Genomic DNA, 15,192 nt, shown 5'->3' with positions numbered 1-15,192 from the left:
TTTTCACCAGAGGAAGGGAGAGAGATAGAGAGTTAAAAATACCGATGAGAGAGAAACATTGATCAGCTGCCTCCTGCACACCCCCCACTGGGGATGTGCCCTCAACCAATGTACATGCCCTTGACCGGAATCGAACCTAGGACCCTTCAGTCTGCAGGTTGACGCTCTATCCACTGAGCCAAACCAGTTTCAGCTTGGCTAATAGGTTTTTTTTTTTTTTTAATGACACATCATTCATATTGTAGCTGACTGTAATTAGGTTAAGGAGAATAAAAATACTCTATTGGAAGCAAGATAAAACAGGGATTCACCTAAATTTGTTTCAGTTATTATAGCTATGCCTATACTATGATTATCCTAGTATATTAGAGAAAGTCAAAAGACTGAACTGAAGGTATTCTTAATCGGATAAAAACTTTTGATTTGAACATCTATTATGGAGTTAGAGGCATGTACTGTGACTTAGTTCTTGGGGTTTTACTGGTGGAATTCTCAGGTTAGTAACTAGCTGAATTGTCTTTGTTGTTTTCTTAAGAATCTTTTCTTTTTGGTATGGATTATCTGAAGACAGGTGAATGTTACAAAAATAAAAGTTGTCCCCCCTCTTTCGGTCTCCAGAAGCTAACTTGCCCTGGCTTTATTGATAAATGGGGACAACTGAGCCTCAGCAGCGACTCTGGTCATGTATTTATATAACTTGCCCCCAGATATGAAACTTCTCAGAACATGCTCTTCAAAAAGACAATAGCTTAAAGCATTTTAGAATGTAGTTTGTGACCCAGACCCTGACACTTTTCTTTCCCTTGAAACATAGTGTTTTTGTATAACAACATTAAACATACCAGTGTCAGCCTAAAAAAGCACAACGCTTTAACTGTTTTGTTTTAGTACTGGTGTCTGTGTCCTGGGACTCAGGGGTGAGTCTGTCCTCCGCTGGTAATGAAGACCCTGAAGCTCTTCACCTCTAGACCCTGCTGGAAATAGGCCATGTCAAGGCTATCAAGGGATCCTTTCAAAGATTATAGATAGAGTGTAGGAGGTTTGGTTATTTTGTTTAAAAATGTTTTTCTTTACATATCAAGCTATACGGCAGCTTGGGGATGACATTCATTTTATACTGTAAAACACAGTTACAAAATAGTATTAATGCAGTGCTTTTTTGAAGTAAAGTAAATATGGATGCTATAAGTTTGAGTAAGAAAAAAGAAGAGAATCAAATCTCAGGTAATTATGGCTCTGGTCAAAGACATTAAAAATGCTGAAAAGGAAGACTTTTGGGCTTGAAATGCCTTTGGCAAAATTATTTAGGAATAAATAATGTAAAATACCCCAGAGTAAAAAGTAAGAATAGAAATCTTGACTAGTTGAACAAGTTCTTAATTTATTTCATGATAATTCCCAAATCACACGAGAAAGGTGATACAGACTATCCAGCCTGTGAGCGGAATGCTGGGATTTGTAATTTTGAGTTATTCCATTGGATGTGGAAATGACAAAATTTACCTCGTTATAAAGGTCCCATGTATTAATTTTAAAATTTAGATCTCCAATAATCATACTTTCTTGACAACCGAATTTGGTTGTGTGCATGATCTGTTATTGGACTTTTTGTTTATTAACTATTACAGGATTCAAGAGATGAAGATAATGAGACAGAAGGCAGTAGGATGAGAAAATTAAGAAGGACAAGAAAGAAAGTCACTAAATCACATATTTCTTCAACTGAAATAGAAGAAATGGATATGCCCAACTCAAAAGGTATCTTGCACAACTGTTGGGCTGGTTCAGTCGGTAGAGCATGAGACACTTAATCTCAAATATCTTGCTATCATTATCCCTCAGGAATGTGTTATCAATGACAATCTTTATTTGGTCCACATTTTCCTAATAAATTTGCTTTTCTTCTATGGAAGAAGCAAAAACAAATAAAATTTATTTGTACAAAGTCAACATAAAAGATGATAAATACAGGATTACAACGTAAATATATAAAAACAATCAGCCAAAATATTCAGAATTTAAAGGGGGAAGAATGAGGAGATAAGTGGTAAAAAAGAGAGAACATAATAGAAGAAACATATAAGTAAGAAGAGAAGCAGATTTCTGTTCTGAGAATGAGTAAAAAAAATGATTATTGAAGATTTGGGAGGCCACAATAAAGGTGGGGGCACGTTTTCATACCACATGTTGGAATTCCATCTAGACTCTGATGGGTCTGAAACAGTGGTGAGACTAGGAGTTAATTTGGACAACAAACTCCGTTCTAGGAACAGTGGTGTTTTCCAAGGTAGGTCAGTAGGAAAGGGCAGTGCATGGCAGCAATCAAAAGCAGCCAGACTTTTTATGGATTTTTAAAATTATTTTTAAATTCTCTAGAGACAGTGCACCTCCTAATGGCCTGCAACCAGGGTGTACTACGCTCACTGCCCTTTATTTGGTATTTTACTGCCTAGGAATGAATTATTTCCTCAAGCATTTCTCTCCATGTCATATTGGAAGACAGTTGAAAACAATGGCATTGTTCCTTAACATTTTTTCTGTATTACTACAGAAAGGATCAAAGGACAAATGGTGTGTCACATATTAGAGGATATGAGCAAACCAGTTGTCGGACCTGGCTCTGATGATGAGGACTCCCAGGATCATACAGCAGAGATGAAATCCTCACCCCTCAAAACATCAGCCAGTGCTCCCAGTAGTGAATTCAACCCTGACTCCAGCTGTACTGGTAAGGACCCTGGGACAAACGGACATATAGTTCAAGCCTCTAGTCCTAAATGTGTATGTGAATTACAGATAATGTGATGTTGGTTGAGGAATGCTAGCTTGGGAGTCAGAATACGTAAGAGAATATCAGCCATCATTGATAAAGTGCTTTACAGTTTTCTTTACACACTAGGCTGCCCATCTAGAAAATGAAAAGGTTGTAATGGATGATCTCTCAAATCTTCTAAAAGTGAAATTCTGTTACTCTAAATTTATGGCTTATTAAATCAGTAATACGGCTATTTTGAACTATGAATACATTGGTTAAAAATCTCAGAGATCCAAATGAAAGAAACTGGTTAAAAAGAGGTATTTTTTTCTCCCCACGAGGGAATCAATGTTGAAAAGGTTTGGAAAGTAAGAAAATAGCAGTTTGTGACATTAGAGGTACAGTATTCACCAAACAACGTTTACTTCTGACACTAATTGCATGTTTGGGAGTTTCCCAAGATTAGTTTTGATAATTCACTATAAGGAATCACAGAAGTCACTGAAAGTGATAATACTCAAGGTTATGGCTTATTATTGTGAAAGAATACAGATGCATGAGGTGGGCTGGTCTAGGAAAACAGGAAGTGGTGCAGGCTGTGAGAAACTAGAGTAGAGGGTGACAAACTATAGCCCATGGACCAAATGAGTTTGTGAGCTGGTTTTTGTAAAGAATCTTTATGTGTTGTCTAATGGCATAGTTGGTAGTTGGATACCATATAGCCTGCAAAGTTGCAAATATTTTCTATCTGGCCCTTTATAGAAGGTATTTGTCAACCCATGAATTAGAGCATGCATGCACCATTCCAGGCTACCTCAGAGCTCCAGCCAATGGTTGCTAATGAAGACATATCCATCTAGTATTTCAAATCTAGTTTTATCAAGAGGCTTCTCAAAATTTTTATATGAAATTTTCTGATATTAGAGTGTCAACTAATTCAAAATATTTTTCAAACATTGGGAAGACTAATATGAAAACATGTCAGCCATCTTAGCTCTTCCATGAGCAATCTGTAACCTTCAGCCAAAAAAAAGAAGATGGAATTTTCCATTTCTTAGTCTCAAGTCAAAAAATCTGAGGAAAGAATTTGTGTCATCAGCTGTCTCTGCACAGATCAACTTGGTGCTTGTGTACCATTTTTGATTCAATTTAGTTAATTCAGAAGCTCCCTCTCTCGCCCAGGGCAGGATTAAGTTGTTGTTTTTTTAAGCCCTAAGCACCAAAAAGTTTACAAACCCAAACAAAACACTTACATGTGTATTTTAAGTACATAATTTAAAATTAAGCATAAAAAACTAACCCTCCAAATACTAGTAAGTGCAAGGCATTTCAACATTGCCTTTTCTTCTCTATAATTCTTACTCTGAATTTTCATATGTATATAAAAAGCTACTCCCTCCCTCGGAAATGTGCCCCCCACATTTCCACATGTTATTTTTCTGTCCCTGCTTCGTACCAGGTTATTCTGCCTCCTGGGCTTTCCAACACTGCGGCGTGAGCATGAGGGTAGGGTACATTTGCACTGGCAGGGTGGCGCTCAGAGGTGCCATGTGGATAAAGAGAGGCAGGCCCTGGGAAGGGAGCGTGGCAGGTTATCGCAGCATTCCATAAACGGAGTGCTTATCGAGTGCACTTTCTGAAATAGTATTTCTGAAAGCCCACATGCCCAGCTAATCTTTTATAAGTGACTAGTGCTTGCTCTGCAACTGAACTATGTCCTTGCTGTCACTGAACACCGCCTTCTAGTTGCTACGGAGCTTGGAGGTTTTATGTGTTTTTTGTTTGTATGCATTTCCTGATTTCTTCCCCCTAAACATTTACACTGGTAAAACTTCCTGTATGAAAGCACACTGATTTAATTTATTAGTCCGCTGAGGGGATGGAAAAGGAGAACACCTCCCAGGAACCACACTGTAAGAAAAACAAATGAGACCCTGAACTGGCAATTATCTGCCTGCTATTCATCATGGGCATCTGGGAAGGGCTGACCAAAAGGTTTAATTGTAACTAACAAGTATGATTTATTTGGAGAAAAGAAATTCAGACAATGATGCAGAGAGATTAGTTACGGCCTTGAAAATGAAATTAGATTAGATAGGGTTCTCATAGTTGGTGAAAGAAATGAACTTTTAAATGAGAAAATGGATACTTAGGAAACATGCAAAAGTATGTGATGTCGATTTTTGCTTCTTAATTAGACAAGGTCAAATCACACAGCCTGTATGAATAAATGAATGAATGAATGAATGAACTGACTCACACACCTGCTTATGAAAGCTATCCAGTGCCTATGATATGCCTGTACTGCTACAGGCACCAGGGTTACAGCAGAAAGTGAAGCTCAGCCCCTGGCCTCTTGGAAATGACATGCAAATGGGAAAGACAGACAGTAACGTGTCTCATAGAATATGCAGGTGGTGATGAGGACTCTGAATGAAACTAGAGCTAATTTATTATGGACTAAATTGAGTCCCCTCTCCCCCCAATTAATATGTTGAAGTCCAAGCCCCTAGTACCTCATAATGTGATTGCACTTGCATATGGGATTTTAAAAGAGACAATTAATGTTGAGTGAGTTGTGTAGGGTCTCTCCTGAGTCCAATATGACTGGTGTCCAGTACTGAGTCCTTATAAGAAAAAGAGATTAGGACACACCCAGAGGGAAGACCATGTAAAAAGGACACCTGTAAGCCAAGGAGAGAGAGCCTCAGCAGAAACCAACACCACCACCCCCCCCCCCCCTCCCCTGACACCTTGATCTTGGACCTTTACCCTCTAGTGCTTTAGAAGATAAGTTTCTGTTAAAGCTACCTGGTATTTGTTATGGCAGCCCCAGCAAACTAATACATATACTCACTATCCAGCCATGGTGAAACTTGGTGATCTTAAACCAAATCAATGGTTGGCCCTGTGCACATTGTGATCAAATCCCATCGATCTAAAACTATTCTAGGTGATTATGTTTTATTCTTTTTTTTCAGCACTTTTCACCACAAATTATCTCAGCTTTGCATTCAATGGCATGTTTATTGCCTACAGTTCCCTCATTCAATAATATAAAGCTGTGTGAGGTCAGGGATATTTCTGCAGCTCCATAGACTATGTCCAGAATAAATAGTAGTGGTAACTTAAAAAAAAAAAATCTATCTTGAATGGATCAATATTTTTCTTTTTTAGAAATAACACATATTTATTGTAGAAACTTAGAAGATACAGATAAGGTAAAAGACTAATAGAATTACCTGTAATCTAACATTCTAACTTTTTCTGTTGCTAAAATATGGGAGTGGGGCCGAGGAGTCAATGGGGAAAAATGAAGAAAAAAAGGGGGACACTTGTAATACTTTCAACAATCAAGGTAAATTAAAAAACAACAAACAACATTTGTAGTTTACACTAGTATTTAATTGCTTATGATGTTTAGAACACTGATTATCTGAAATTTTCCATATTTTAACTTGCTTATAAATTTTATTTTATTTTTTATTTTTTTTAAATAAATATATTTTATTGATTTTGTACAGAGAGGAAGGGAGAGAGATAGTTAGAAACATCGATGAGAGAGAGTCATCGATCAGCTGCCTCTTGCACACCCCGCACTGGGGATATGCCCGCAACCAAGGTACATGCCCTTGACCGGAATCGAACCCGGGACCCTTCCGTCCCCAAGCTGACGCTCTATCCATTGAACCAAACCGGTCCCGGCTAAATTTTATTTTCTGTAAGGAGAATTATTTAACTTGGGCCGAAAACCCAATAATTCAGAATAGGTTGGGAACACAGCAACTGCTAATTTAGCATGAAGTACTGTAATTGCTACAGCTTAATTGTTTGTGTTAAATGGAAGGTAGTAAAAAACCCTCAGGAGTCTCAGTGTAGCCAAATGTATCAGTAACAGGACATTATCTCTAATATATTTGCATAGGTGAAACCAGTAATTTGTTTTCCTCATGCTTCATGTACTTTCAATCCACTTAATCTATGTTTTAAACTGTTCGTCTTTATGCTTATTTCTAAAGCCTAATTATATGTCATTGAGGATATTCAGGTATTACTTTAAAATTAAAGCTGCTCAGTGTCAGGGATGTGACAGATTGATGGGTATTCAATACACATATGATCAGAGTACCATTACTAGGTTTACAGTAATGGTGCTCACTTGATGCATTTAAGAAGCACTGATACGGTGTTTACTGTCTCCCAGGAACTGTTAAATAACTTGTCTAATTGTCATAACAAGCCTCTAGGTGTACTGTATCAATGAGAATGCTGAGGCACAGAGAGCATAAGTCTTTGGGGGAAAGGCAGCATTGGAAGGTTGGCAGATGGTCTTCAGTGTTTGTGCTGAATCCCTACAGTCTATCACCCCTCCAAAGGTGCGGACGGTAGATAACATTTGTGATGGGTACTACGTGCCTGACCCTTCTATATGCTTTATAGTTCATCACCATAAAATTATATATTCAGTTATCCACTGGAAATCAAAGGTTCAGATTTTGGTTTCAATTTTGGCAATGAATTGAGAGTGTGATTTGGGGCACCTCATACCTCTCTGGTTCATTGGATTAGATTATTTATCCTCCAAAGTCTCTTCTAATTGTAAAGTTTTAGAATTTGAAGACTATCTTAAACGTCTTGAAAAGACTTTTTTTGGCTTCTAATTTTAATGATTATTGGTATCTGGGGTCTGCCCGTACCCATTTTGTCATCCCATTTTTTGTTCTCTGGTTGCTTTAGGTTTCTAATGCTAAAATTGAGTACTCAGTCTAGAGCTTTCATCTCCTACACTCTCATTCTTGAAAAATTATTTTGTTTGCTTATTTACACAAATTTTAAATTTGACAGAAAGATGTAGATGCCTTTGATTCAGATGACATGTTAAAGATAAAAAGCCCTATTGGCAAACAGAACAAAACAAAACATACCAGAACTTTTAATTTAGATATTACCAGTTCAAAGAGCTCACAGTGTTTTCTTTTCAATGGTAGTCATCTATATACAGATTTATATGATGCCAAGGCTGTCTAATTATGCAAATATGTTTTAATTTCCATAAGCAAAGGCATTTTCAGTAAGTATTTACATATGATATTGCTATATACTTATGCAAATGGTGTTCACTTTCACCTAGTCCCAAGTGATAAACAATCTCCTTGGCCCTTTAGAGACAATGTTCTTGGGAATACGTGAGGCTAAGTAGGAAGGGTAAGATTTCTAGCTCTAAGCCAATGACATGAATGTCATAGTTAATATTCATAAAGAATAATCTTCTGCTATCCAGCCTCCTTTTGCTTCTCATTTCATCATGGTCTAATGCTTTAGAACCATTCTCTGTTTTACAGATGACACTGGGGACAGCACACAAATTCCAAAGGTACCTCAAGTCTCCTCTAGGATGAAGCACATTAAACAAGAGATGGCCAAAAATCACCTTCAGTTTGTGCGATTTGAAGCAACAGATCTTCATGGGGTGTCTAGGTCTAAGAGTATCCCTGCACACTTCTTCCAAGTGAGTTCTACAAGTCGAGTTATGACTGAATGCAGTTTCATCACCATTAGCAAGCCAACGGTCCTTATTACTCTTTCTTATTTTATTGTAATCCACACAGCAACTTCAGCTGAAAACCAATACTTTATTTCGTTTCTTCTCTTGTCCCTTCCCAAACACATTATTGCTCCCCAAGGAGCTGAACACATAATTTCAGCTCCCAAACATCCATTCCTTTACCCAATAGAAATATAAAACTAATTAAGACTGGTAATTTTAGTCCTTCTGCTTTGAATAATTTCCCTCTACAGAATTATCTTTTCTTTCTTACTGCAATTATGAAGATTATATTTTGTTTGACATGAGAAAATTGCAACAGAAGACCCAGGAGCAAATATAAAAGGGGGAAAAATAATTAAATAGAAAGAAATTTCCTAGATAAAAAGCATATCCCTTTTAGCTTCTATTTCTGATTAGAAAATACTCTATTGTTGGATGACTTAATGATTATTAAGTTCTCCAAAATAGTGATATTAAGAAATATTATATTTTTAGGTATGTTCTAAGATTGTAAGATTTTTTTCAATTTTATGATGTCTTCATTTTAATGACAGGTACACTAGTATTGTGCAACTGAAACATGACTTTTTAGGAATGAGACATCCCTCATATTATATAAAAATACAATAGTTAAGCAGGCTGTAAATTAAAATATATAATTGTTATCACTGTAATATCAAATTGTAGTTTTTCTCATAGGTTTTATGCTGGGAAAAAACTGTGCATCTTCAAAACGCCTTTTAAAACAATGCTAACAGATTCAAATTTATTTTGGAACTTTTGAAGGTATAAATAAGGATGAGTATTTATTTGCAGCATGAATATTTATAATTTAAGATTAAATTGATTTTGGAAAATTTATCATGACTAGACATTAAAAATAGATTAATCTGTGCAAACCAATCTAAACACCGTGTGTCTGGCTCAAATGGCATGGCTCAGTGGTTGAGCATTGACCTATGTGCCAGGAGGTCATGGTTCAATTCTCAGTCAGAGCACATGCCCAGTTTGCAGGCTCGATCCCCAGTGGAAAGACATACAGGAGGCAGCAGATCAATGGCTTGTCCTATTGTAATCCCCATAGTTAACTGCCTCTCAGAAGTCTACAGTAAAGAATTGTTTTTTTTTCAGTCCTACAACACACACCTGAGCAGCCAGGTCTGCTCACCATTGATGTTTCTGTCTCTCTCTCCCTCTTCCTTCCTCTCTGAAATAAATAAAAATATATTTAAATATTGTATGTTTGTATATATGTAAATCTACCTGAATATGTATAGACATACAATTCTGTATGGGAAGTTCATTAAACAAAGAGTGGAGTCAATAATTTGAATTTGCCAATGGCTTAGAGAAAAGTAATTTTAATCTTTATAAAGTAATTAATTTTTTTTTATTTGGGGAAAATAAAGTATCAATTTGAAAATTATTGTTAGACCATGGAAAGATATAACATTATTTAATTCATTGACTTCATTATAGATGAGGAGAGTAAGGCCTTGGGAAGTTAAGAAAAGCTTTTAAAAAATAGTACAGGCAGTTAGTGGTAGAGCTGGGACATTAGTCAGTGGTTCTTCTCTTCCATTTCCACTGTTTCTCTCTCTCTTTTTTAATTGCACCTTCTGCCTCCAGCTCTGCTTTTATATTTCCTTTTATTGTTAATTTGAGCTAAGTGTTCTTCCTTATAAAATTGAAAAAACATTGATTTTTTTTTTTTTAAAAAACAAGCCATCTACAAAGACTAGAGAAAAAACTGTTACATAATTGGAAAAGGCCAAATGGGGAACCTTTGAAAATGATGGTATCCACATTTTAGAGAAAACTCACCATGTGCCCGCCATTATGCTCATTGCCTTAGTTTATTTAAACCACACAACCAACTTGTACTATCTGTTCTATCAAAGGATTAGTTTTTATTTAAGTTATATGCAGATTCTATCTTTGATTTAATCAAAACATGATATAGAACTCATGACTAATTCTTTGGTTGTTTCAAAAGGTGACTTTTAATATGGCCCAAAATGTCAGTGGTCATAAAGATTGGAGCTATTCTGTAAGAATTTTTATTGATCCTCTGGTGATTTATATTGCAGTGTGAAATTCTCCTACTGTTTATATTCTTAAATATAAATAATGTAAGATAGCAATTGTCATGAACAATGTCTCTGTGTATATATTTATGTATTTCCCACTACTAATAAAGAGTAGTTTGCATTCTGAATGTTCCTAAAAGAAAATGACAGTTTAAAAGAGTGCTCAGAAAAACACAGATTAAATAACCTGAAGGGTAAAGTGTTCACTTTTTACTATTCTTTAAATTCATGAAGAGTAACATGGCAGCAAGCTGTTCTCTATTGTTCACAATCAAGTGCGTGCAAACACAGATTTAAATTGCAGCAACTCTCGGAAGCCTCGTGAATAAAATACATCACTCCTCATTCTAGATACAGAACTAACGTACAGATTTTCAAACTAAAAAATATGACAAGTTAGGGAAATCACATTATTTTCTTACAGTGAAAATTTGAATGAAAGGATTTCATTCTAAAGTGCTCTAAAATCCCATAATGTGTGTGTGTGACATGTATATATACAAGTCTACGAATGACTTGAAAAATCAGGCAATAGATGAGCAGTGCTTACTCAACATTATTACTGCTGAAAGCACATTTGGCCCAGCCAAGTCAAATGGCATTTGAAAGTATGTGTAGAGACAGTGGAAAGGGAAGGAGGCTCACAATCGAAGGCAGAAGAGTGGACTGGTAGATTGTGTCTGCTACACCAACACCTCCTTGGCAACCATGATCTTGGGGTTTGGAGGTAACATAGAAAACAATCTGGCTTGCAGAATGCCAGTACATTTTCATTTTATTTTATTTTTAAATATTTTATTGATTATTTTACAGAGAGGAAGGAAGAGGGATAGAGAGTTGGAAACATCGATGAGAGAGAATCATCAATCAGCTGCCTCCTGCACACCCCCTACCAGGGATGTGCCCGCAACCAAGGTATATGCCTTTGACCGGAATCGAACCTGGGACCTTTCATTCCGCAGACTGACGCTCTATCCACTGAGCCAAATGGGTTTCGGCACAGTACGTTTTATTAACCTCATAAGGCTCAGTGACATCATGGGAACCACACTTTATAGACGGCTTTTTCTCTGTCCATTAATGTAAACTTCAACACATGAAGCCTTGTTGATATTCCTATGACACCATTTCTAGAAATTGTGTTTTTGTGTGTATCTGCTTGACTTTATCACCTCATCCCTTTCCTGTTGTTTGGCACATAGCAAAAGTTAAATAAATGACCAAATCCATTGAACCCAAGAGGGTACATGGCTAAAAGTGCCATAGCGATCACCTAGTCTAGCTTCTGTTTCATAGAGACGGATGCAAAGGTACATGGTCCGAGTTGCCTAACTTCACACAAATAATTAATGTAAGAGCCAGGACTAGAAGTCAGATTTGGTGAGCCCCAGTTCATGCAGACTTGAAAGCTATAACGTTTTGGAAGCTGTAATCATGGAGATATAGGTTCTCATTCCCAGGAAAGGTTTTTGGGACTCTGAGACTGTGAGGTAGCTCATTCTTAGTGGGGGTAAAAGCGAATGAAGAGAGGAGTGTAGCTGTCAGCAGACCTGGCTTCTCAGGTTTGTGTCGTGGAACTGACTACACTCAGCTCTCCGAGGAGGACTTGCAGTTCTTTACTGCAGACTTCTGAGAGGCTGTTTGCTATGGGGATTACAGCGGGACAAGCCCAAAGCAAGCCTTATCTGAAGTATTAGGAACGATGCCATAAAACAAAAAGAGCCTTGGAAAGTACTTCTGGTCATGACCATCCTCTCTAATAAAAGAGAAACATGCAAATTGACCGTATTTTCGCTACACCACAAGCCACACCCACAGGCCAATCAGGGCGAGTATGCAAATTAACCCAACCAAGGTGGCGGTTACTTTGCATATCCAGGCCAGAGTGAAGACTGAAGACAGCTAGAAAGAAGCCAAGCGCCACAGAAGGGAGTGAAGCTGCAAGAAGCAAGTGTGGCCGAAGCCGGTTTGGCTCAGTGGATAGAGCCTGCAGACTTAAGGGTCCCAGGTTCGATTCCCGTCAAGGGCATGTACCTTGATTGCGGGCACATCCCCAGTAGGGGGTGTGCAAGAGGCAGCTGATCAACGATTCTAACTCTATCCCTCTCTCTGTCTCTCTGTAAAAAATCAATAAAAAAAAAAAAATATATATATATATATAAAAAAGAAGCAAGTGCGGTGGTGAAGGAAGGGAAGCAGGTGGGGGAGCAGAGACCACAGCAGGAAGCCCTGTTGCAGGAATCTTCCTGCAAGGGGCCTCTAGTTTCAAATGATTTCGTAAGGCTTTACGTTACCTTTGCCATTTGGTCTGGAAAGACATTTCCTTAATCACCACACCTTTTATTTATGAAGGTTGTTTTCAGATTGGAGAGCCTATGAAGCCTTTCAAGGCTGAAAACAATGAGTTGCTTACAAAAGTACCGTTGGGGTTTTCTTTCAAAAAAAAATTTTAAAACTAAATTAATGCTCACTAATTGATGTTTAACAGCCTCCCCCCTCCTCCCCCTCCCCCCCCCCCGCATCCCCACTCCTTCATCCCTTCCTTGCCCATTTATGTTTGCTTTTATGTTTGCTTTTATGTTTGCTTTCAAGTTTCAAAACTTAATCGCTCTATCCGTTCACTTTAGGAAAAAGTGGCCCACGGTGTTCTCATGCCCCGAGGTTACCTGGAATCGATACCCAATCCCAAGGGCGGCAGCGACGTGGATCACCTCAGGGCCACGTGCTTCCACAGTGACATCGTCCTGCGGCCGGAGCTGTCCACCTTCCGGGCGCTGCCGTGGGCGGCGCGGACGGCGCGGGTGATCTGCGACCCGGTCACGGTGGCGGGGGAGCCGGTGCGGACGTCCCCGCGGCACCTGGCCCGGCGGCAGCTGCGCCGGCTGCGGGGCGCGGGCTTCTCGCTGCTCTCGGCTTTCCTCTACGACTTCTGCCTGTTCGGTGTGCCCGAGGCCATGCCCCCCAAGACCGTGTCCTTCCCGGCTCCCCTCCTGCTGGGCGATCACCACCAGCCCTTCCTCCAGGAGCTGGTGGACGGCCTGGAGGGCGCGGGGGCCACGGTGGAGAGCTTCTCCTCCTCCACCAGGCCCGGCCAGGTGGAGCTCTGCCTGCGGCCCGCCTTTGGCATCGGCGCCGCGGACAACGCGTTCACCCTCAGAGCGGGCGTCCAGGAGGTGGCCCGCAAGCACAACTACATCACCAGCTTCTTCGTCGAGACTGGGCTCTGCAACTCGGGAATATTGTCTCACAGCCTGTGGGATGTGGGAGGGAAGAACAATCTGTTCTGCATTGGCACCGGCACCAGCACCAGCACCTGCACCAGCACCTGCACCAGCACCTGCACCGAGCCCACCCAGCTGCTCACCGCCACCGGCAGGCGCTGGGTGGCCGGGCTCCTGCAGCACTCGGCCGCGCTCAGCTGCCTGCTGGCTCCCGCTGGCAGCTGCCGCAAACGCTACTCCAAGGAGCGCCTGGACCCCAAGGACAGGGTGCCCGCCACGTGGGGCTACAACGACAACAGCTGCGCCTTCAATGTCAAGTGTCACGGGGAGAGGGGCGCCCGGGTGGAGAACAACCTGGGCTCCGCCACGGCCAACCCGTACCTGGTGCTGGCCGCCACGGTGGCCGCGGGCCTGGATGGGCTTCAGGGCAGCGGTGATGCCCTGCCCGGCCCCGAGGGGGACAGCCCCGGGCTTGGGCCGGCCCCGCCGCCTCCCGGGATCCCTTTGAAGCTGGAAGATGCGCTGGCCGCACTGGAGGAAGATGCGTGTCTGCGACAGGCCCTCGGAGACACGTTCATTCGGTATTTTGTGGCCATGAAGAAACATGAGCTGGAAAATGAAGAATCGGATGCCGAGAGAAACACGTTCTTGGAGTATTTTATTTAGAATGGGTCCCCTTACACCAGTGTTTCCCAAAGTGTGGTACGTGTACCCCCAGGGGTACCGGAAGAGTTTGGTGGGGATATGCACTGCACCGTGCTTAGCTACGTTCTCATGAGTACGAGGGGTACTCTGCGTTACGAAAATTATAGAAGGGGTACACATATGTCAAAAAACGATTCCTTGAGAGGTGTGGCTTTGTGACTTTAAGTAGCTGAGCTAGCAGAAAGGGGAGATGGCGCTTTTGGTAATTAACGGGAAGATGACAAGTGCTGTCACTCTCTTATTTCGTGGCCACGGGATAGCTGACAGATGAGGTGGGCTGCTGAGGGGACTCTGATAGCAATAAAGTTGCCGTGGAGCTGTGCTATGCAAACTTACCGTGTCTTGTCTGGGGTCATCATTTCCTGTGCACGTTGATCTCAATCAAATATTCAAGTTGTTTTTTTTCAGGCAACATATATATTCACACAATAAAAATCAATAAAAATGTCTTAAGAATGAGAAAGCAAAATTTACATCACTTAGGAAAAAAAAAAAAAAAAAAAGAGCCCTAACCGGTTTGGCTCAGTGGATAGAGCAGCGTAGGCCTGGGGACTGAAGGGTCCCAGGTTCGATTTCGGTCAAGGGCATGTACCTTGTTTCAGACACATCCCTAGTAGGGGGTGAGCAGGAGGCAGCTGATCGATGTTTCTCTCTCATTGATGTTTCTAATTCTCTATCCTTCTCCCTTCCTCTCTGTAACAAAGCAACAAAATATATTGAAAGAAAGAAAGAAAGAAAGAAAGAAAGAAAGAAAGAAAGAAAGAAAGAAAGAAAAAGAAAGAAAGAAAGAAAGAAAGAATTTCAATCATACAGATAGGTTGTGACGGCCAGGGAGACAAGGAGACTTGCTAGTATAATCTCACGAATCAAGAC

The 15,192-nt window shown here is 40.2% G+C and overlaps 1 protein-coding gene across 1 annotated transcript in view; it reads left to right on the top strand.

The window, feature by feature from the left end:
- The window catches only part of LGSN (lengsin, lens protein with glutamine synthetase domain), a gene marked incomplete at its 5' end in the record, with an annotated part of 29,033 nt that extends 14,706 nt beyond the window's left edge, over window positions 1-14,327 (top strand). Inside the window, 4 exons of the mRNA XM_084890402.1 lie at window positions 1,629-1,758; window positions 2,552-2,728; window positions 8,098-8,264; window positions 13,021-14,327. Coding sequence (XP_084746528.1) covers window positions 1,629-1,758; window positions 2,552-2,728; window positions 8,098-8,264; window positions 13,021-14,280 — 1,734 coding nt within the window. The 3' untranslated portion in view covers window positions 14,281-14,327. The remainder of the gene's footprint in view (window positions 1-1,628; window positions 1,759-2,551; window positions 2,729-8,097; window positions 8,265-13,020) is intronic.
- Window positions 14,328-15,192: the final 865 nt, after the last annotated feature.

The sequence above is a fragment of the Pipistrellus hanaki genome, assembly GCF_964339955.1.
Source record: "Pipistrellus hanaki genome assembly, chromosome: 7".
NCBI lineage: Eukaryota > Metazoa > Chordata > Mammalia > Chiroptera > Vespertilionidae > Pipistrellus > Pipistrellus hanaki.
The sequence above is the reverse complement of the archived record's forward strand: the minus strand, read 5'-3'. Positions and strand labels throughout refer to the sequence as shown.